The sequence below is a fragment of the Camponotus floridanus genome, unplaced genomic scaffold (genome assembly GCF_003227725.1).
Source record: "Camponotus floridanus strain SB8 unplaced genomic scaffold, Cflo_v7.5 scaffold272, whole genome shotgun sequence".
In the NCBI taxonomy this organism is placed as follows: domain Eukaryota; kingdom Metazoa; phylum Arthropoda; class Insecta; order Hymenoptera; family Formicidae; genus Camponotus; species Camponotus floridanus.
In genome coordinates, this window is record NW_020229406.1 from 42,226 (window position 1) to 63,572 (window position 21,347).

The window sequence follows — 21,347 nt, forward strand, 5'->3', positions numbered from 1 at the left end:
GTAATTCGACGCTGATTGGTCGGACCTGAAAGCGGAAACCAATCATGTTAAGTCCGCTGAGACGCGGTCCTTGTAGATCCTACTATCAGCGCGATTGGTTTCTACTTTCAAATTCGGCCAATCAGCATCGAATGCGGCCACTGCTCACATCGATAACGATCGCCTAGTTCTTTTTTCCTTGTGGCAAGAGCGAGTGTCAGCCTGTCAGCTGCCATTTTTGTCGCGGTGCGGCGTGGCCACGGCGCGGATTCACGTTCACGGATACGGATGCGGATGCGATATCGGTAGGAGGCAACGGCATGCTCAGAGGTTTCCAAGATGGCGAAGAAAACTCTGGCGGAGAAAGCGGCGCAAAACGAAGAGGCTAAGGGCAACGACGATCCGATGAATGACGATGAGGAACCCAACTTCAGCGATCCCGAAGGCTTCGTAGATGATATTACCGATGAAGGTGAGCGCCCCGTCGTCTTTTTCCTCGTCGAGATATCAAAACGCGACACGTCTGCACTTGACCGCGTGCATCCTCCTTGCGAGCATGGAGAATCTTGCATTTAGAGTGTGTCATTTGCGATTTAGATGTTGAGAAATTATGCTTGCCGCATGTTTCGATGAGTCACGATTCATTTCGAAACTCTTCCGAATGTCGAATGTCGACACGCCCAACTTTGTTCATTTTCACATATGCTGATCGCCGATGTAACTTAACCTGTAACCTTCCTTTCGAGGAGAAAGTATATAATATGATAAAAGTTAAATGTATCAAGATGTAAATGTACTGTATAACTTTATTGAATCGAAAGCATTCTTACGCAAATTTAATAATCATTACGACTATCTTATTATTAACTTGATGGTAATCTTGATGAATAGAGAAGCGAGATAACTGTTCATTGATACTTGTTGGAAAGAAAAAAATTTGTGTGTGTGTGTGTGTGTGTGTTGTGTAATATTGTGTGTAAGCATCATATAATAAATAATCTGCTCCACAGGCTGGCAATGTTATAATCTGCCTTTTTTTTTAAGAAAGAAAATGATTTTTTTATTTGTTAATCTCTTGTTTTATATGCAAACGCTCTATTTTGATGCTAGTCGTAATTTTAGTTGAAAGATGTGAAACAATACTACAAACAATAAACAATATTAAAGTCCATTCGTGGGTCCATTCTTTTTTTTCTTCTTGAATATTAAAATTAAATTCCCTTATCAAATTCCCCATCATCCTATCTCTTGAAAGAGCAAACCTTGACTCTTCTATAAAGTAAATCTATGTGAAATGTTCTTTATACCTAATAAAAATACATTACGTTATAATCTCAGGAACGTGAAAATTATTACAGGTATTAATATTATTAATATAAAAAATATTATTACAGTAATAATTATTACATTATTATTAATATAACAAATATTACTACAGGTATTAATAAATCGGAAAGTCTATCTGTCTATTAGAATAAAAATTATCTTAAAAATATTCTTCTTACAAAGTATATTCATCTATAGTTACTTAAAGATCTATAATTACTAAGGGGGGTAGAAATAGTAAAGCAATTAATTGCCGCATCGATATTAATCTACACGTCGTCTACAATTTATGAGAACCTTACTTACCTAGCCATAAATAAATAGTTTAGTAAAATTACTCGATTGTACTTATTCTTAGAAATACTATTAGCTAGAAAAGTGTGTTTGCAATGTTTTTACAAAATATTTTAAATATTTTTTTATTGTCACATTATATTAGGGAAGCAAGTGTTTTTTGCAACGATAAAACTTTTGTTATAAACTTGTAGAGTTGCTTGGTGATATCTTGAAGCAGAAACCATCGGAGACAGATGGAGTAGAATCCATGATTGTCGTGGATAATGTGCCTCGAGTGGAACCCGATAAATTGGAGAAGCTTAAGTCTGTTATCAACAAGGTGTTGGGAAAATTTGGTACAATTGTCAACGAGCACTATCCGATGAATGAGAACGACGGCAAGACTAAAGGGTTAGTTTAAACTGATGAAAAAGTTGGGACAAAAATTTTAAAAAAGCTATTTCGTTGAAAAATATTTTATGAGAATCGTTTTCCTTTTCTTCATTGACAGATATATTTTTCTGGAATACAACAATCATCTGAATGCTCTAACTGCGGTCAAATCCACTAATAATTACAAGATCGACAAATCGCATACGTTCAAGGTCAATCTTTTCACGGATTTCAACAAATATGAGGATATCCCCGAAAACTGGGAACCGCCGAAAGCTCAACCCTTCAAGTCTGCCAGCGACTTGCACTACCATCTATTGGAACCGGATGCTTACGATCAGTTTTGTGTTCTCTGTGGCAATGGGGCGGGTGTATCGGTGCAAATATGGCAGAACTCTGCACCAGAACCTACTTTACTTGAAGAACGCAATGTGAGTAATTTGCTCTTGAGAAGAAAAAAAAAACATTAAGGGACAAAACTTTGATGTAGACTCTTTTTTTCCGTGTTTTAAATAAAAGTCTAACGATATATCACACTTTTTATTTAACATATAATTGCAATATTAAGTAAGCTTAAGATTTTAAAAAATATAAAAATTAAACTGATATGATGTTATTGAAATTATGGATCTATGGAAAATGATTAGGTCTGTTAAAACACAATATAATCGAAATTCGAGTTATTTTTTTTCTGGTTTTCCAGCGCTGGACAGAGACATATGTAAAATGGTCGCCGCTGGGCACGTATCTAGCAACGTTCCACAAGCTGGGAGTAGCGCTATGGGGCGGGCCGCAATTCACTCAGCAGGCCAGATTCAGTCAACGGGGCGTCGAGTGCATCGATTTTTCGCCCGGCGAACGTTATCTGGTTACCTACACTCCGCGTACCGATCTCGGACAAGACCAGAAGCGCCTGGTGATATGGGATATTTTATCGGGTCAAGAGAAACGGTCCTTTTTTCCCGATGGATCTTCCGTCTGGCCGATCTTCCGATGGTCGCACGACGATAAATATCTAGCTCGCATGGGAGAAGATGTCCTTAGCGTCTACGAGACTCCAGTGAATACTTTTTACAATAATATTTAAGACAGTCTCTTGAATGTAGTTTACACAGCTCTTGCTGCTTTAAATTTATTACTCAATTGCTGCTATTATTTTTTTTTAGTCGTTTGGCCTACTGGATAAGAAGAGTATCAAAATACCAGGAATCAGAGATTTTAGTTGGTCCCCAACGGACAACGTTCTCGCTTATTGGGTGCCAGAGGATAAGGACGTTCCGGCCAGGGTAACTCTGCTCGAAATTCCCAAGTGAGTTTTTAAATTTGAATTAGTTATCAATTTAAATGAAAGTGATTTTTCATTAAATAATTTCCGACCTTTCAGCCGTAATGAAATACGAAATAAGAATTTATTCAATGTAGCCGATTGCAAGATCTTTTGGCAAAAATCTGGTGATTATCTATGCGTAAAAGTCGATCGCTTTGCCAAGCGCAAAGAAAAAACGGAACAAAAGTATACGGTGAGTTGAGTTTTAATATAGTTCTCGCATGTGCGCTGTCCGCAAGTCAAATAATTTTTTATGTACCTCAGAGCTCAAAAGAGAATTTCAAATTTTATATTTTGAGGAAAAGCTTTCGATTATTATTATTATTATTATTATTATTATTATTATTATTATTATTATTATTATTAAATCTCATCCGTTTTTTTTTCGCATTATATAGGGTATGTCGTATAATTTCGAGATCTTCCACATGAGAGAGAAACAGATTCCCGTAGACAGCGTGGAAATAAAAGAGCCGATTCATGCTTTTGCATGGGAGCCGGTTGGCAGCAAATTTGCCATCATCCATGGCGAAATACCAAGCGTGAATGTCAGCTTTTATGAAGTGCGATATGGTCACCAGCCCGCTCTTCTCAGTAAGTGAATATATAATGGAATTCTCATTATTATTCTTCTTATTCATCAAGTTAACAACTTGTCAATCTTTGTGTTTCACTAATTTAAGTTCAATAATATTTATAAATCGCACTTTTTTAATGTCACAGAAAGATTAGAGAAGAAAGCTTGTAATCACTTATTTTGGTCGCCATCGGGTCAATTTATCGTTCTCGCTGGCTTGACAACGATGGCTGGCGCTTTGGAATTTATTGACACCAATGATTTTACCATCATGAATTCCACTGATCATTATCAAACTTCAGATGTAGAATGGGATCCTACTGGCAGGTAAGTTCAAAAGATAGTGGATTGGAACAATTTACACAATATAAGAAAAATTAATAAATATATTGAAAATATATGTGTATTAAGAGATTGAATTTAATCAATTCTGATTATGGTTAATTTCAGATACGTCGTCACAGCAGTATCCAGTTGGAAGACGAGTGTTGACAATGGCTACTGGATATGGACATTCCAGGGTCGTATTTTAAAGAGAGTCAACCTGAATGCATTCAATCAACTGTTATGGCGACCACGACCACCGACTCTGCTCACCGCAGAACAAATTAAAGAAATCAAAAAGAACCTGAAAAAATATTCGGCGCAGTTTGAGAGCAAGGACCGCATGCGATTGACACGCGCTTCAAAGGTACATTAGTAATCTTTGTTTATTATACGTAATGTTATCCTTTCTCTTTTCTTTCAACACGCAATCATCTCTACTTTCAATCTTTAAATCATTCGTTGCTTTTTTTTCTTTTCTTTTTTTTTCTTTTTTTCCTTTCCCCAAAACGGTATATATCAAACAATTCCCCCCCCCCCCCCGCAAACAGTATATATCAAACATGTGTGTGTGTGTGTGTGTGTATACGCGCGCGCGGAGAAACGTGAAACTATTCGAAAATCTCAACAGATTTCTGGATATTGGTACATTTTAACAACTCGTCAACAATTTTATAGGAGCTAATTGAGAAGCGTTGCTTATTGATGAAGGCGTTCGAAGAGTATCGTACCAAACGAATCGAAGAATGGAATAATCAGAAAAAACGTCGTCTTGAATTACGTTGCAGTAAGTATATATTAAAAATAATAAAATTAGATATACCTTTCAATATTCTATAAAGCGATTATAGACGCTTTTGAAATAATTCCATATTATTGCGTTAAAAATAATATTCACAATTCTATATAAACATGATTTAATCATCGCGTATATGTACGTTTTTAGATATCGATACCGACGAGCTAGATTCCGATTCGAAGAACGTAGAAGAGGAGGTCGTGGAATTTTTCGTCAAAGAAGAAACATTTGTGATTGACGATAAGTAAAATTTCGCCGGATAATTGTTAATTATCGCGCACTGATTGCCGGTCTTGGAAATCTCTACAAAAGCAATCGGTTTCCATCTACAAAGTGTGTTACATTATTAATCGTCATCTTTGCCACTATCATCATCGATAATAATTGCAATCGAATCGTTGCAATTATTTTGATCTGTGAACCATGAGTGGTTTCAACAGACAATTGTTCTTGTATTATTACAACTGTATCCGGATTAAAGTCGCTTTCGCATCTCCGATGCTGCGCAAAAAGCGACGACACCGTAATAATATTAAATTCTATCATATTCCTTATAGAATAGCCCGCGAGAAAATGATCGCGCTACCAAACTTACGGCTTGCTCTGTTATTAATTTACAAAATAAAATTCTAATTTATCCCTTGAAAGACGACATTAATTAATTAATCTTTCAATTTTCACATACAAAATTTAAGATGGTAAAAAATTCTAATATTGCATTAAAAATCGTTCGTCAAAGAATCATCATCTATCTCATCTGATCTCTTTAATTTTCACAATTTTATTATATTTTAACAGAAAAGTTTGCACACAACTGGAGATTTATATATATATATATATATATATATATATATATATATATAAAATAATCTCTTAGAATTTAAAGAATTATATTACATTGATCAAAAAAGTTGTTTGGATTTTTTGCAAAGTTATAAGGTATAAAAGCTTTAATAATCAAAGGAATCACATGGGAGGTACATGGCACTTTCTTAGACAATTTCAAACTGTGTACTTTTCATAGTAGCTTGATCATTTTTGGTATGTATCGTAATATATTTAATTGTTCATACAGCATTATTTTTGTATATCGTACAAATCTTCCTTTAAATTTGCATCACATTTTTTTTATATTTCTGATAATAAAAGTATATAAGATAAAAAAAATATACACTTAGATATATTCTATTTAATCTAAATTAATACCGCTGGTATTATTCAATAAGTGTATATGATTAAAGAGAAAGGATTAAAAATGAACGTGAATAAGTTTGTATTCATAAAATATGAATTAATTAATTAAGCTTGACATAAGAAGCATATTAATGTGAGATGTACTTATTGCACAACGATATTACAGTTAAAATTAAATAAGTGTAAAATTTTATTTAATTTGCCTTCTTATAAGAGGCAAACATTTTAATTTTAAAAATAATAACGGAAGAAAAGTACAATCGCGCACACCCAGGCTGGCGGTACTCTATCTTGCTGCAAGAAAGTCTTTCTTGTGGCAGGCTTAGCACATGAGAATAACTGCGCCTGTTCTTCATGCAGCGCGTCCTGTAACTTGTTATTCTTCGTCACAACAGCTATCTGTGTCTCAAGATCTCTATTAACTGATCTATAACCTAAAGCATCCTTTATTTTTAAATATTATAGTTGAACTCACATTGAAATAATTAAAAAGAATCATCATTTATTGCAACTTTACTCTCCTAATTACTAACACTAACGGTATCTATAAAAAAAAAAAAAAAACTAAGCATTAAAACTATAACATTATTAATTTTTCACTCAAAGACGATTGTGAATTGCATAAAAAAGAATATCAAGGATTTTCGGCTTTTTCTTTCGTGTTTAACGATAAAGAACAAGTTGCAATATATTTTATTTATGTCGTCAATATCTCGATATTTAAAATTAGAATTGAAGGTAATAAAAACTTTACCAAAATTTGACGAGCCTATAAGAGTCAAGGAGGGTTTCCGCTGATCTGGCAAAGTGTACCAGAGACCTTTGGCATGATAAGTCCATCCCGGTTTAATAAACTCCCATAATGTTATTCTGTTGTGCTGATCCATCTTTTCGCATAAATCATAGAAAGATTCCTCTATTTTGGTGTAAGCTGCCGGAATTCCTCCAGCAATTCCCTTAGCATCTTGAAGAGATAAAATACTATAGTAATAACAACGGTAAATAGTTTCAATTATTCATACAAGCTCTTTGAAAAAAAAAAAAAATAATTATAATTATAAGAAAAATGTTATGTGTCTTCAAATGCGTTTCTTATAAGCTTCTCCCTTCTCTCCCAAACGATTTACTGAATTATATAATTCAAAGTTTAGAGATAATTTATCAATTTAGAAGTAATTTATATTAATGATGTAGCAAAATTTTCTTTTACAATATATAACATACTGAAAAAACCATTGGCAGTGGGATGCGCTGTCAAAAGATGACACGTTGCTTGACAATCTCTGAGCAAAGCTTGACTGTAATCAAAGGTCAAATTGAAATAACCGGTCGCTAATTTAAGCGTAGCTCCAACTGGAGCCGTTTGTATGAGCTTCAACGTTATCGCGCTATCGTGATAGACGTCGAGCTGACCCATCTGCACCATTGGAAATATCCATGTATCTGCATCTGCAATGTATTGAAAAAAAAAATTAAAACAATATAACTTCACAAAGTAATACTATTCTGTACTTTTTATATTTCAACTTTATTAGTAAAATATTTTTAAATACCCTTCTTACTTTGTGAATAAAAAAAACTTGTAAAGAATCGGCATTACCTTCCTTATCCAGACTAGCGCGCTTTTCCATTTCATCCCGGAATAGCATTTGTATTCTGGACGCGACTTCTTGGATAAAAGTTTTTCTGGATCCTTTTAAAGGATGAATGCAATTCACAGCAGAATTCAAATCCGTATTACCATCTGATTGCAACAGAAAGCTAAATTCCATCACTCTTTCGATTAATTTGTTATAAAAGTCACAAAGTTCCGCGCAATCTTCTACGACGAAATATCGGTCCTGCCGATTTGTAAAATAATCATTGCTGAGGTTCGCCCTAAAAAGTGTGTATATACATATACATACATATATATATATATATATATAATTTTTTTTTTTTTTCATGTTAGATATACATGTCTTTAAAATACTAAAATAATCTTGTCTTTCCCATTTCTGCCAATTTCTGACAAGATGACATTGATCGATCTTTTTTATCATATTTATCATATAAAACTAAACTCGCAAAGTATATTTTCCTTTTTTTTGTTTACAAATCAAACTATCGCTAACCAATTTTTATAAATCCTACAATTCCTTCATTGTCAACTAATTATCGCAACAGTAACCTACCCACTAATAATCAAATCGTCATCGATTATGTACAACTTCATGTGCTGCAGTCCGATAAGCTCGTTAAAACGGTCGGGAATCGTCGCCTTCATGACGCCGCGTAGTTTCGGTGTGTGATAGAGGAAAACTTTGCAGCGATCGCCATATTTGCCTTTGAGCAATGGCTCTACCATCTTCCGGGAGTTCTGCTTGCCCCGCGAACCTCTCATGTAGTCCAGGAGAATCCGCACTTGTAGATTGCCTTCACTTGTATTCATTGCTTTCTCTATAACGTTCACCTGCGCCGAGAAACGAGACTTCGTTTTCCAAGAAGATCGAGTTTGAAAGCTAGAAAATTGATAATTTGTCTCTTTCTCTCACTCTCTCTCTTCTCAAATTTAATCTTTTTTTCTGTAATCTTTGTAGTTTATTATTACATGTTTTTTTATTCCAATTGAACAATAGTTGAACAAATTTTTCCGTTATAAACTTATCTGCTTTTATTATACCAACCAATTCAGTTTCTAAAGGACCGGTACCCAAATATAACGAGGCAAATGTAATTCTCTTTTTGGCTCGCTTGCACTTTTCCAACAGAGTAGTGTAAAACGTTTGTGGCTTGTGAATTATAGTAATCTGCCGATGAAAGCATTTTTGTCGATAAATAACACATTCACTTTTTGTTACATGTATATGTGTATATATATATATATATATATATATATATATATATATATAAATTACCTTGGAGCCATTCACTGGGAAGATGGGAGCTACGGTACGCAACCAGGATAGCAAGCTCATTTCTTGTTGTGGCAAAGTATCCTCTGTCGACTCTCTCAACTTTTTGTTATTCATCATTGCTATCTGTGTTTTATATCTAATAAACAATGAATCTGAACAACAAATCTTTACTTTGGTCGCAGCGTCTAATAACTTTGGTTCGTAAAACCTATAAAACACACATGCATATGTAAATAGAGATGTTCAAAATAAAAATATGTTGCGTACACACAATATTACATAATTATTATATTACAAGATTATGACATGTAATTGCATTATTATATCTCGCTTTATATATTATATTACATTATAATTATATATATATATATATATATATATATATAATTATAATGTAATATAATATATAAACGATACACGGTGATTTTTGCGATAAAAATGATATTTCTCTCACAAATAATATTTTATTTTATAGATAATAGCAAATATATATATATATATATATATATATATATTTGCTATTATCTATAAAATAAAATATTATTTGTGAGAGAAATATCATTTTTATCGCAAAAATCACCGTGTATCGTTTATACAGTATACAGTATTGATCATGTATTTGCGAATATATCGAAAAATCTATCCACGTATAATTATTTGTCTCGTGTTATATTATTACTACAATTATTTATATTACACGTTGCATCATTACACATCATTATCATTTACAACGTGCCAAATTTAAATTCGTATCGAAGGTTATGCTTCATTAACCTGAGAATTCACGCGAATAGTGACGCGTAAGAATAGTAGTGCGCTTTGAGCGATATTAAAATAATTGGCACACCGTTTGAAGACTTGCAGAGCCGAGTTGTGCATGAGGAAACGCCGTCCAACGTAGTCATAAATGATAAATAAATACGAATGAAAACAATCGTGCACGCGCGCGACCTTCGTGTAATTTGTATGCATGTACATATGCATGTCAGGTTACACAGTTACAGGTTTGTTTATACAAATCCTCTATCGAGCGAGCTGCGGGCTTTCATGGGTAAGCAGAAACGACCAAATTTGTAGAAAGGAATACATACATATATGCTGGACGGGAGCGTCCCGTTTGACCACGTTGCGATTGACCACAGCCAATTATATCGACCTGTGCCTAGGGTCCACCAGCAACTATTAACCAATCAAAGAGTACTATTTTGAATTGGCCAATTGGCGACGTGGTCAATCGGGTGCCACCCTGCTGGACGAATCGTCCGTCTTTGTCAAAGATTCGCTGATTGGTCGATACTATTTTAATATCAGGGCGCATTCACACCTTGGATCTGTTCTTTTCAGCTGCACTGCTGCACTAGTGCGATTAGTTGGAGTGAAAGAAAGCATGTTTGTCTCTTTCTAACTTATTGCACTAGTACAGCTGAAAAGAACAGACCCCTTGGGTCTAGAAAAGCAAAAGCCAATCGAAACTCGGGCTGGTAGTCAAAATTTCTACTTTTGGCCCATCTAACGATATGTTTACACTCTGCTTATTGCCAGCGCGAGTTCCGATTGGCTTCCTGCTTTTCTGTCAAGTGCGCCCTAACATGTACATACCGTAGATGCGCGCATATGCTTTATGGCCAAAGTTAACGGTAGAGTGGGAAATTCTGTCGCTAGGCGACCAATGTGTACACATTGCGCGCAATTGAAATTTGCTTTACGTTAGCGTACGATAAAATATATTTTTATTGTTGGGATAAAAATATAATATTGCAATTAAATCGATATGTTGCTCAAGTATCTCGGCACCGTTTTGCCAGCGCAAGTGAGTAGAACGCACAATTATTATTTTCAAGCGAAATGAATTTCAAGATTTTGTAGAGAATTGATCTCTAATCTCATAATCTTCCTTTATATATATATATATATATATATATATATATATATATATATATGTGTGTGTGTGTACATATGTATACATATGTTTGTATGGCTTAGGAGCTTGAAAATAAAGTAGTTGATATAGCATGGTCGCCGAACAACTTGAAGCTAGCTGTAGCATCCTCGGATCGTTCCATTTATCTTTTTGATGAGAACTGCGTCAAACGCGACAAGTTTTCAACTAAACCCGCTGACATTAAGGTATTTATTGAATCAATGTACATAGGTTTATGTTATTATTACCTACAATATATTACCAATTATTACGCACGTCTATACCGTATATACCGTTTTAAAATTTATGTTTTACCAGTAACTTTTTGTTTTATTCGTAGTTTGGCAAAAAAAGTTATACGATAAAAGGAATAGCCTTCTCCCCGGAATCCACAAAGATTGCGGTCGGTCAAACCGACTGCATCGTATATGTGTACAAGATAGGAGAGGATTGGTAATTGTCGAGCATTTGAAAGAAAAGAAAAATAGATATATCGAGACAGATCGTATTATTAAATTAAAGTCGAAAATGATTATTTCAGGGGCGACAAAAAGGTGATTTGCAACAAATTTCGACAGAGTTCCGCGGTAACTTGTTTGATCTGGCCCGCGGAAGGTCCGATTGTCATAGGACTGGCGGATGGAAAGGTCCGCGCGGCTCTGGTGAAATCGCAAAAGGCGCAGACCCTGTACACTTCGGACGCAATGGCGATAGCCCTAGCTAGCAAGTAAATAAAAAGTCAATCGTGTTTTACTCGACGAGTCGCGCCCAACGACCTGTAATTATGTAATTTATAGCGACGCGTTTAATCGAGCGACGATAGGCTTAACAGGCAGTTTTTCCTTCTCGACAGTGTCCGCGGCAACGGCTTCGTATCGAGCCACGCCGACGGAAGTATCATCCGGTACTACGTGACCGAGAACGACGGCGCGGAGCCTTCGGGACGAGTGTGCGTTCACAACGTGCCCGCTTACGCTCTAGCGTGGCCGCAGTCGCACATCCTGGCGGCGGGTTGCGACAAGCGGTTGACCGTTTACGATTCGCACGGCAAGCCGGTCAAGACTTTCGACTATAGCCGGGATCCTCGGGAAAGGGAGATTACCGTAGCTTGTTGCAGCCCGAGCGGTCAGAGCGTCGCCGTGGGCTCCTGGGATAAGGTGCGCGTTTTCGATTGGACGCCACGACGAAGCATTTGGGAAGAGACTAACGTACGCGACCTGCCTAATTTCTACACGATCACGGCGCTTGCCTGGAGGCGAGACGGATCCAAGCTAGCGGTCGGAGGATTGTGCGGTGGTGTCGAGCAATTCGAGACAGTTCTAAGGTGACCGAATCTTGAGCTAGCTACATTTTTTTTTATCTTTCAATATTACCTTTCTTCACGAGCTTTAAATGGCATAAAATTTCGCATTTTTCCGTCGTTAAAAATTTCGACGTGAAATTATACCGATGCGCGAGAATGAGAAAAATTTACGCGCAAATTCAATTTCTTTTGCGTTTTCCAGCATCCAAAACTATAATACTTGCTATTAGCGATTGAAAAATTTCACCGACAAATTATTAATTACTCAATTCGAAAGTTCTAATTTGCCGAATGAATTTGCAAATAATTAATTACTCGCGAGCTCCGAGCGAGATGAGATTTTTATTCACATTTTACTTACATGTTGAGAGGAGACTACACAAAATTACTCGAGATACACTGATAAACACTCTCTGATAATACACTCTCTCTCTCTCTCTCTCTCTCTCCTCTCTCTCCTCTCTCTCTCTCTCTCTCTCTCTCTCTCTCTCTCTCTCTCTCTCTCTCTCTCTCTCTCTCTCTCTCTTCCTTTCTCCCCCCCTTTTTTTCCTTTCCCCTCTTCTCCTCTCTCTCTCCCCTCTCCCTCTCTCCTCCTCTCTCCCTCTCTCCCTCTTCTCCCTCTCTCCCTCTCTCCTCTCTCCCTCTCCCTCTCTCTCTCCTCTCTCTCCTCTCTCCCTCTCTCCCTCTCCTCTCCCCTCTTCTCCCTCTCCCCTCTCTCCCTCTCTCCCTCTCTCCCTCTCTCCCTCTCTCCCTCTCTCACCTCTCTCCCTTCTCTCCTCTCTCCCTCTCCCCTCTCTCCCTCTCTCCTCTCTCCCTCCTTCTCCCTCTCTCCCCTCTCTCCCCTCTCTCCCTCTCTCCCTCTCTCCCTCTCTCCCTTCTCCCTCTCTCTCCCCTCTCTCCCTCTCTCCCTCTCTCCCTCTCTCCCTCTCCCTCTTCTCTCCTCTCTTCCTCTCTCCTCCTCTCCCTCTCTCCCTCTCTCCCTCCTCCCTCTCTCCTCTCTCCCCTCTCTCCCCTCTCTCCTCTCTTCCCTCTCTCCCTCTCCCCTCTCTCCCTCTCTCCCCTCTTCTCCCCTCTCTCCTCTCCCTCTCTCCCTCTCCCTCTCTCCCTCTCTCCTCTCCCTCTCTCCCCTCTCTCCCTCTCTCCCTCTCTTCTCTCCTCTCTCCCTCTCTCTCCTCTCTCCCTCTCTCCCTCTCTCCCTCTCTCCCTCTCTCCCTCTTCTCCCTCTTCTCCCTCTCTCCCTCTCCCTCTCTCCCTCTCTCCTCTCTCTCCTCTCTCCCTCTCTCCCTCTCTCCCTCTCTCCCTCTCTCCCTCTCTCCCTCTCTCCTCCCTCTCTCCCTCTCTCCTCTTCTCTCTCCTCTCTCCCTCTCTCTCCTCTCTCCTCTCTCTCTCTCCTCCTCTCTCCTCCCTCTCTCCCTCTCTCCCTCTCTCCCTCTCTCCCTCTCCTCCCTCTCTCCTCTCTCCCTCTCTCCCTCTCTCCCTCTCTCCCTCTCTCCCTCTCTCCCTCTCTCCCTCTCTCCTCTCTCTCTCCCTCTCTCCCTCTCTCCTCTCTCCCTCTCTCCCTCTCCTTTCTCCCTCTCTCTCTCTCCTCTCCCTCTCTCCCTCTCTCCCTCTCTCCCTCTCTCCCTCTCTCCCTCTCTCCCTCTCTCCCTCTCTCCCTCTCTCCCTCTCTCCCTCCCTCTCCCTCCTCCTTCTCCCCTCTTCTCCCTCTCTCCCTCTCTCCCTCTCTCCCTCTCTCCCTCTCTCCCTCTCTCCTCCTCCTCTCTCTCCCTCTCTCCCTCTCTCCCTCTCTCCCCTCCTCTCCCTCTCTCCTCTCTCCCCTCTCTCCCCTCTCTCCCTCTCTCCCTCTCCTCCCTCTCTCCCTTCTCTCCCTCCTCTCTCTCTCCTCTCCCTCTCTCCCTCTCTCCCTCTCTCCCTCTCTCCCTCTCTCCCTCTCTCCCTCTCTCCCTCTCTCCCTCTCTCCCTCTCTCCCTCTCTCCCTCTCTCCCTCTCTCCCTCTCTCCTCTTCTCCCTCTCTCCCTCTCTCCCTTCTCTCCCTCTCTCCCTCTCTCCCTCTCTCCCTCTCTCCCTCTCTCCTCTCTCCTCTCCTCTCCTCTCTCCTCTCTCTCTCTCTCTCTCTCTCCTCTCTCTCTCTCTCTCTCTCTGTAAGCCTCCATTTCTTTTGTCTTTAGACGCACGGTAGTCCGTGGCAGTCACGAAGTGGCCTACGTAGGTCCCAGCCAGGTGGTGATTCGACCTCTGAACGATTCCTCGCAACGTTCCATCGTCGTCAGATCGCAGACTGGCCTGGAGATCGAAGACGTACGCGTTTTAGGACGTAGGGACAATAACGTTGTGGCACGCACGGCGCGCACTCTGCTGATCGGTGACATTGAGCTAGGCTTAATCAGCGAGATTCCATGGGAAGACCGATCTGGCAACGGTGAAAAGTTCTTCTTCGAGTATCCAGTCGTTTGCTTAATTTTCTATTCCGGTGAACTCACGATCGTCGAATACGGTCAGAACGAGGCGCTCGGTTCCGTACGAACGGAAGCGGTAAACCCGCACGTAGTTAGCGTACGCGTAAACGAACGACCACCTTCGACCGGAGGAATCGATAATAAAAAGCTCGCTTATCTGCTGGATCCGAGAACTGTCCGCGTAATCGATCTGTTAACTGGCTCGACCATCAGTGTAATCGTTCATGATGCTCGAATTGACTGGCTGGAATTGAGTGAAGCAGGTCATCGGCTACTGTCGCGTGACAAGCGAGGTCGTCTCTGGCTAAGCAATGATACAGGTGACAGGTAAATAGATGAAATGTTTTGTTAAAACTGCTAGTATTTCTACAAATAATAGAAAAAGGCTACTAGATTAATATTTGTATTCCGCCCCCTCCCCTATTTCCGGGAATCGATTAAAGCGAATTTTTCAAAAAATCAGAATAATATTTCTACTTGGGGAAAAAAAAGCACAGGATATAATATGTAAGAAACATATCTTTTGCATCGATATTTTTAATATTTTCAGGATCTTGCTTTGTAGATAAATTCCTTATCGGAATAAGCATTTTAATTATAATTTTAATTGTAATTGTTTTCCCCTGTCCCATGTTCGCGCGGAACACTAGAGTTCTATTGGTGGCTGGAGCATCCTTTGCATCTTGGGTACCCGGCAGCGATGTCGTCATCGCTCAGACAGGTCAAACTCTGGCCGTTTGGTACAATGTAGACGCGCCGGAAGCGATCACGCTGACACCGATCAAAGGCGATGTGATAGACATCGTTCGCGAAGACGGTCGAACGTCCGTAATAGTGGAGGAGCACGGCACCAAGGTGCCGTATCTATTGGACGAGGGACTGATCGAATTTGGTACCGCGTTGCACGACAATGACTTTGGTAGAGTCGTCCTATTCCTAGAAAATATGGGCAACAGTTCGCAGACAGAGACTATGTGGGAGAACGTAGCCAGAAACGCGATGAGCGAGAGAAAGATTGTGATAGCCGCCAGATGTTATGCCGCTATGGGCGACGTGGCTTGCGCAAGATTTTTGAAGGAGATTGCCGAGGTTCGTATATTTTTCCTTTCTAAATGTTTCCGATCTCTTGTGAGATGCGCGATATCGTACTTGTCAGCCTCTCTTTTGCTTCTAGATCGGTGAAAAGTACGCCGAAGAGACAGGCAACGAGCCACTGGCTAATCCAGACTGTTGGGCTCGGCTGGCCGTGTTGAACGGCGATTTAAAAACCGCCGAGGCGATCTATTTGGAGCAAAACGAGCTGGACAAGGCGTTGGATATGTATCAGCGCTATTGGCACTGGGAGGATGCTTTAAGTTTGGCCCAGAGCCGCGACTGGAGCGGTTTGTCAGAGTTGCGAGATCGACACTTGGCTTGGCTGCTTGACAGTGGCCAAGCAGCCCGCGCAGCGTCTATCATAGAGACTACAAATCCTAGGAGAGCCGTGAAGCTTTATTTGGAAGCGCGTCGACCTGGGAGAGCTGCCAGGCTAATTCTTACTGTCAATGAACTGCTGGAGGACGAACGAATCGTTGAGGAGGTTATTAATAGTCTTAAAGCTACCGATCTCATGGAACTCGCTGGAGAACTATTGGAGAAAACAGGCGCTGGCTCCGAGGCGATCGCTTGTTACGCTCAGGCTGGCGTATTTGCCAGAGCTCTCGATCTAGCGCGTAAAGTTGATCCGACATTGGTGGTCGAGCTCGAGAGGGATTGGGGAAAGTATTTGGCAACGAACGGTCATTACGACGCCGCCATTAATCATTTCATCGAAGCGGGTGAAACGGTATTAGCATTGAAGGCCGCCATCAATGCGCGACAATGGAGAAAAGCTCTGCAGATTATACAGGTGCGTGGTAATTCTGAAAGAATACCTTATATTAAAATAAAATACTGATAAAAAGATGTACATGCGAGAAGTACTTCCTCAAGCATTTATTATGATATATAATGTGTGTTTCAAATATTTATTTTTAAGATATGTTTCTTATAGATACGTACTTTTCATTAGACTGTTGTTGGGTTATCTATGTAATTATATCTCTCTTTTCTCTCTTTTCAAGGTGATCGAGGACGACGATAATCCTGAGATCCGTCAACAATGTGAAAAATTGGGCGAATATTTCTCGTCGGTCGGCGAACGCAACTTGGCGGAGAAGCTTTTCGTTCGCGCCGGAAATGCGCAACGTGCCGTAGAAGCTCACGTACAGTCGGGTGATTGGATGCGCGCCCACCAAGTGGCTCAAGAATACATGAAAAGTGACGAGGCCAATCAAGTGCTGATGAGACATGCCGAGAGTCTGCAACAGGCCGGCGAATTTCGCCACGCCGAGGCGCTCTACGTCGCCATCGGCGATTATGACGCGGCAATCGCGATGTATCGCAAAGCGGGACACCGTGGCGACATGATCAGATTGGTCGCCGAGCACCGGCCGGATCTACTTCAAACCACTCATGCTCATCTGGCGAGGGAATTAGATGCAGCCGGCAAACCGAGAGAAGCCGAAGAGCACTTTCTAGGTCAATCTCTACTGACACGAATCAACTGATTGCTCTAAACTATTAAAAAGAAATTAAAAAGGAAACCCATTCCATTTTGAATTCATAAGTGAATTTAAACAAAATTTCGATACGAACATAAATTATGATATTCCGTTATCGTGCAAGATTTGTTGCAATCAAATACCGATTATACATTTAATTGTGTCAATATTTTTTATTGTTGCGTGTGTAAAAGTTTGATTGTATCTAAAACAAGTAAAAATGTAAAAAATTTTTAATTTAAATTTACCGTTTATTTAACTTGTGCAGTAATAGAATGCGTTCTATCCTAGGTGCTGGCGATTGGCGCGGAGCGGTTACAGCTTATAGATCCGTTAATATGTGGGAGGATGCGTTGAGAGTCGCCAAGAAGGCTTCCGGAGAAAAAGCAGCACAACAGGTTGAGATTTATCCTAGGAAAGCCTAAAAGCATCGCTCGCTTTCTTTCTTTCTTGTTATCTCTGAATCTTAAGATCTCTTTTTTTTTTTTTTTTTTTTTTCATTTTTTTTTTAGGTTGCTTTGATGTGGGCCCGAACATTGGCTCCGGAATTAGGAGCGAGACTCCTAATGCGACTCAATTATTTGGATCCCTGCTTGCAATTGGCGTGCGAGGCCAGTTTGTTCGAGTGGGCTCTAGAAATCGCCAAATACGGTACGGTAGATCAAAAAAAGGAGATTCATTATCGCCACGCCATGGCACTGGAAGACGAGGGTCGTTTCGCCCAGGCCGAAAAGGAGTTTGTGCAAGCCGGTAAAATCATGGAGGCGGTACAAATGTATATACATAATCGCGATTGGGAATCCGCAGAGGATGTCGCGCGATCGCACAGTCAGGAGGCAGTGGCGCAGGTTCTGATTGCTCGAGCCGCCGAAGCTGCCGAGGGGCAAGATTACGCCACGGCGGAGGCTCTACTTCTGAGAGCTCACAAACCAGAGATGATAATAGAACATTACAAGGTTAATTTTTTTCTTTCGAAACTTATTTTACGCGAGTTGTGCAAAAAGTTGTTGCGGATAAATTATTTTAAATAAAATATTACGCGATAAAATTCGATTTTTTCAAAAGGAAAACGTGATGACGTACAAGAAAATTAAATTATTTCACGAGATTGACGTAATTTCTCACCTTTCGTAATCTAATCTACGATTGCAATGAGAAGCGAGGAGTCACCATTTAGAAAAGAATAGATGTGTGTGTGTGTGTGTGTGTGTGTGTGTGTGTGTATATATATATATATATATATATATATATATTTAATTATAATAATTATATATTTTATTATAAAATAGTTATTAATCTGCAGAAACTTTTTGTTTAATTATGATTATCTATAAATTGTGGGAAAAAAAAACAAGATTTAAATTGCTTCATTTCAGACAGCCGGAATGTGGTCCGAGGCGCTGCGAGTGTGTCGAGAGTATTTACCTAGTCAGGAGGCGGCCCTTCGCAGAGAGTTGGGTCAAAAGAGTGCGGGATTGGACGGGGCAAATGCGTTGGAGGAGGCTCGAAAGTGGCTTGATCTTGGAGAAGTGCGACCTGCCTTGGACACTTTGATTTTGAACCCGCAAGCGCCCAGATCGTATCTCATTCGTGCGGCTGACATTATGTTGCATCAAGCGGATCCCGAAACCGCGTCAGAAATCGGTGGTGACTTGGGTGCACGCTTGTTTTCCGTTGGTGAACACGCGCTCGCCGCTCAGGTATTTTTATTTTGTTTATTTATACAATTATACAGCTATATATTTCTCTACGATGCTTTGTTAAAATCGACAAGTCCAATTCCTGAAGAAATCCGGTTCATTTGTTTCTTTCACTTGGTTTTGAATAAAATTTCGAATATAAATGTATGAATGATTAAGAAAGATTGAGAGCGATCGATGTGAAACGAAAATCCTTAAAAAAGGAGCGCTTGGTCGAACGTTTCGCGTCGTTGCAGGTGTTCCTTCAAGCGGATCGTCTAAAGGACGCGGTGAGCTCCTTGGTGGCAGTTGGCGAGTGGGATCGTGCGCGTCGGATCGTTCGCGAACTCGCTCCCGATCTCGAGCCATATCTCGAGGAGAAGTACCGGGATGCAATGGCGAATGAAGGTGGAATGGAACGACTGGCGGAAGTGGATGGCAATGCCGCCCTCGAGGTGATGGCGCGCAAGGGTCAATGGAGTCAGGTGTTTGACGCCGCGAGTTCCCAGGGTCCGGAGGTGCTGCATAGATTTGTGGCGCGACGCGCCGCGCAATTGCTGAAGAGCGACGCCGCATCGCAAGCGTTGCAGCTCTACGCGCAGTATGGCGCGCCCGTGATCTCACAGAATTTCAATCTGTACTTGCAATTGGCGGAGACTGTCCTGAATACGGTGCAGCAGGAATACAAGTACGATATTTTGTAGCTAATGAGAAAAAAATCTGTCGGCGATAAATGATCTTCTTTACAGAGATTTCCTTTTCTCTAATAAAATTCGGTTTTTTTTTTTTCCTCGTCACGTTTATCTCTTTTAACACTGAAGATCATCTTCTGACCTAACCTTCTTCGCTTTCCACGCTTATTATTATGCTCTCCGATAAATCTCCGATACCGATTAAGATTTAAGATTGTTTTCTCCGTTCTCAATTTCATTATACTTTTTTTTTTTTGCTCATTTTGTTCACCGATTAATTCCAGATATCTGGCTCAGCTCCGCGACATTTTACACGGTTTCTGTCGCTCGTCGCCGTCCTCCGACAAATTTGAGCGGCTTTTAGAAGCTGCACATTTCTCCGCAGTGAAACACGGTTGTCGTTCGTTCCCGGCGCTTTCCGACATTGTCGTCAAAGTGTCTGTCAGCCTCCTACGATACACCGACATATTGCACGCCGACAGATTTTACTACGAAGCCGGCGTCGCAGCGCGTTCCGCGGGTCTTTTGAGCGAAGCTTTCGTTTTCCTCAATCATTTCCTCGATCTGGAGGAATGTATCGAGGAAGAGGGCGATGGAAATGTTCTCGACGTGGACGATCTACGCGCCACCGATTTTCCGCTAGAAGTTCCACTTCCAGAGAGTCTCGGCATCGCGACAGATCAACGCGAAGAGGCGAGAGAATGGGTGTTGGCGATATCTATGGATCAAAAAATCGAGCAGGGTCTGCCGATTGATCAGAGAGGCGTTTACGTGGGTTCATTGACGTCACCGAGCAACTCTGGCGTACCTCTTCAACAATGCGTAATCACGGGATACCCGGTACGCGGTCCGGTCATTAAATTCGAAGAGACTAGCCGCGTGGCTGATCGCGATGATTGGACCAAGTTGACTAACGTAGCCAGACAAGCGCCTCCGGATTCGCCCCTGAATGACATCCTGGTATTTCTTCAGGAATGGTGCGGCGCGGTACCCAAATACTCATTTTAAAAAATTAATTAACCTTTCAATTTTAATCGAAACGAAATGAAGGCACACAAAAATAGTATGAAAAACAAGAAAATAACTTTGCAATATGCTCGTATATGTATATAAATAAGTAAAGAGCAATGTATTATCTGTTGATATCTCTTAATATATTATTTGTTGATAATGTATTGTTGATGTTGATATACATCCGTCAGTATGTCACATTCTTAGCGATTATCTCCTTTCGTTTACCGAGCCGACCATGACGAAGTTATTAGAAAGTTGCGCTTCACTAATATATTATTTATATATAAATTTTTTAATATATTTTTTAATATGAAAAAAAGTTTAAATAAAAGAAGGGAGAAATCAAGAGAGATGGAGATCGATTGTTTTCTACTTAAATAATTGCAGTAGTTTTAGGAAGAAGCAATCAAATTGTTCTCCGTTTCCATCCATCTTTTTGATCAGACAGTGCGTTCATCAGCATCCTGCAGGATGAAGGGCTGATGAAGGGATTCGAGAGGACGGGGACGGGCCCGCAAATAATAATTAACCGCTTTGCAAATATGCTCGGCTTTGGCGCATTCCATAAGCCAAAAAGCCACCCGTGGAATTCGGCGGTTCAAAGTAAA

General features: G+C 40.5%; 3 protein-coding genes across 5 annotated transcripts; 2 read left to right on the top strand and 1 right to left on the bottom strand.

The window, feature by feature from the left end:
• Nucleotides 1–217: 217 nt before the first annotated feature.
• LOC105250313 (eukaryotic translation initiation factor 3 subunit B) lies at nucleotides 218–5,648 on the top strand. Its single transcript, XM_011256331.3, has 11 exons — nucleotides 218–451; nucleotides 1,794–1,992; nucleotides 2,093–2,405; nucleotides 2,678–3,034; nucleotides 3,141–3,283; nucleotides 3,359–3,494; nucleotides 3,700–3,895; nucleotides 4,025–4,205; nucleotides 4,329–4,569; nucleotides 4,881–4,989; nucleotides 5,149–5,648. The coding sequence occupies exons 1-11, from the start codon at nucleotides 319–321 to the stop codon at nucleotides 5,247–5,249; spliced, it is 2,109 nt and encodes a 702-aa protein (XP_011254633.1). The 5' UTR covers nucleotides 218–318; the 3' UTR covers nucleotides 5,250–5,648.
• Nucleotides 5,649–6,049: 401 nt separating this feature from the next.
• Nucleotides 6,050–10,150, bottom strand: LOC105250312 (CDP-diacylglycerol--glycerol-3-phosphate 3-phosphatidyltransferase, mitochondrial). Of its 3 annotated transcripts, none has more exons than XM_025409622.1 (8): nucleotides 9,940–10,150; nucleotides 9,093–9,300; nucleotides 8,862–8,984; nucleotides 8,370–8,647; nucleotides 7,796–8,073; nucleotides 7,420–7,644; nucleotides 6,950–7,159; nucleotides 6,050–6,629 (listed from the first exon to the last, which is right to left on the bottom strand). In XM_025409622.1, exons 1-8 carry the CDS (start codon nucleotides 10,074–10,076, stop codon nucleotides 6,427–6,429), a joined length of 1,662 nt encoding a protein of 553 aa, XP_025265407.1. In that variant the 5' UTR covers nucleotides 10,077–10,150; the 3' UTR covers nucleotides 6,050–6,426. The 3 variants fall into 3 exon arrangements, with proteins under 3 accessions (XP_025265407.1, XP_019882820.2, XP_025265408.1); XM_020027261.2 differs by having other exon boundaries at nucleotides 6,427–6,629; nucleotides 9,867–10,149; XM_025409623.1 differs by having other exon boundaries at nucleotides 6,442–6,639.
• A 602-nt stretch (nucleotides 10,151–10,752) lies between these two features.
• LOC105250311 (intraflagellar transport protein 172 homolog) lies at nucleotides 10,753–21,347 on the top strand. The gene is made up of 14 exons (XM_011256329.2): nucleotides 10,753–10,902; nucleotides 11,076–11,219; nucleotides 11,354–11,466; nucleotides 11,555–11,740; nucleotides 11,867–12,337; nucleotides 14,485–15,099; nucleotides 15,423–15,861; nucleotides 15,947–16,660; nucleotides 16,875–17,331; nucleotides 17,646–17,752; nucleotides 17,867–18,310; nucleotides 18,731–19,054; nucleotides 19,291–19,721; nucleotides 20,010–21,347. The coding sequence occupies exons 1-14, from the start codon at nucleotides 10,864–10,866 to the stop codon at nucleotides 20,731–20,733; spliced, it is 5,208 nt and encodes a 1,735-aa protein (XP_011254631.1). The 5' UTR covers nucleotides 10,753–10,863; the 3' UTR covers nucleotides 20,734–21,347.

What these genes read in the sequence shown, in the direction of transcription:
- LOC105250313 (XM_011256331.3), top strand. Translation starts at nt 319, where the DNA reads ATGGCGAAGAAAACTCTGGCGGAGAAAGCGGCGCAAAACGAAGAGGCT. An exon ending in CTTTACTTGAAGAACGCAAT is followed by an intron (nt 2,406 to 2,677) that starts GTGAGTAATTTG and finishes CTGGTTTTCCAG; the next exon opens with CGCTGGACAGAGACATATGT. An exon ending in GATTGACACGCGCTTCAAAG is followed by an intron (nt 4,570 to 4,880) that starts GTACATTAGTAA and finishes ACAATTTTATAG; the next exon opens with GAGCTAATTGAGAAGCGTTG.
- LOC105250312 (XM_025409622.1), bottom strand. Translation starts at nt 10,076, where the DNA reads ATGCATATGTACATGCATACAAATTACACGAAGGTCGCGCGCGTGCAC. An exon ending in TCCCAGTGAATGGCTCCAAG is followed by an intron (nt 8,985 to 9,092) that starts GTAATTTATATA and finishes TTTCATCGGCAG; the next exon opens with ATTACTATAATTCACAAGCC. An exon ending in GACGATTTGATTATTAGTGG is followed by an intron (nt 8,074 to 8,369) that starts GTAGGTTACTGT and finishes CACACTTTTTAG; the next exon opens with GGCGAACCTCAGCAATGATT.
- LOC105250311 (XM_011256329.2), top strand. Translation starts at nt 10,864, where the DNA reads ATGTTGCTCAAGTATCTCGGCACCGTTTTGCCAGCGCAA. An exon ending in GCACCGTTTTGCCAGCGCAA is followed by an intron (nt 10,903 to 11,075) that starts GTGAGTAGAACG and finishes TGTATGGCTTAG; the next exon opens with GAGCTTGAAAATAAAGTAGT. An exon ending in AACACGCGCTCGCCGCTCAG is followed by an intron (nt 19,055 to 19,290) that starts GTATTTTTATTT and finishes GCGTCGTTGCAG; the next exon opens with GTGTTCCTTCAAGCGGATCG.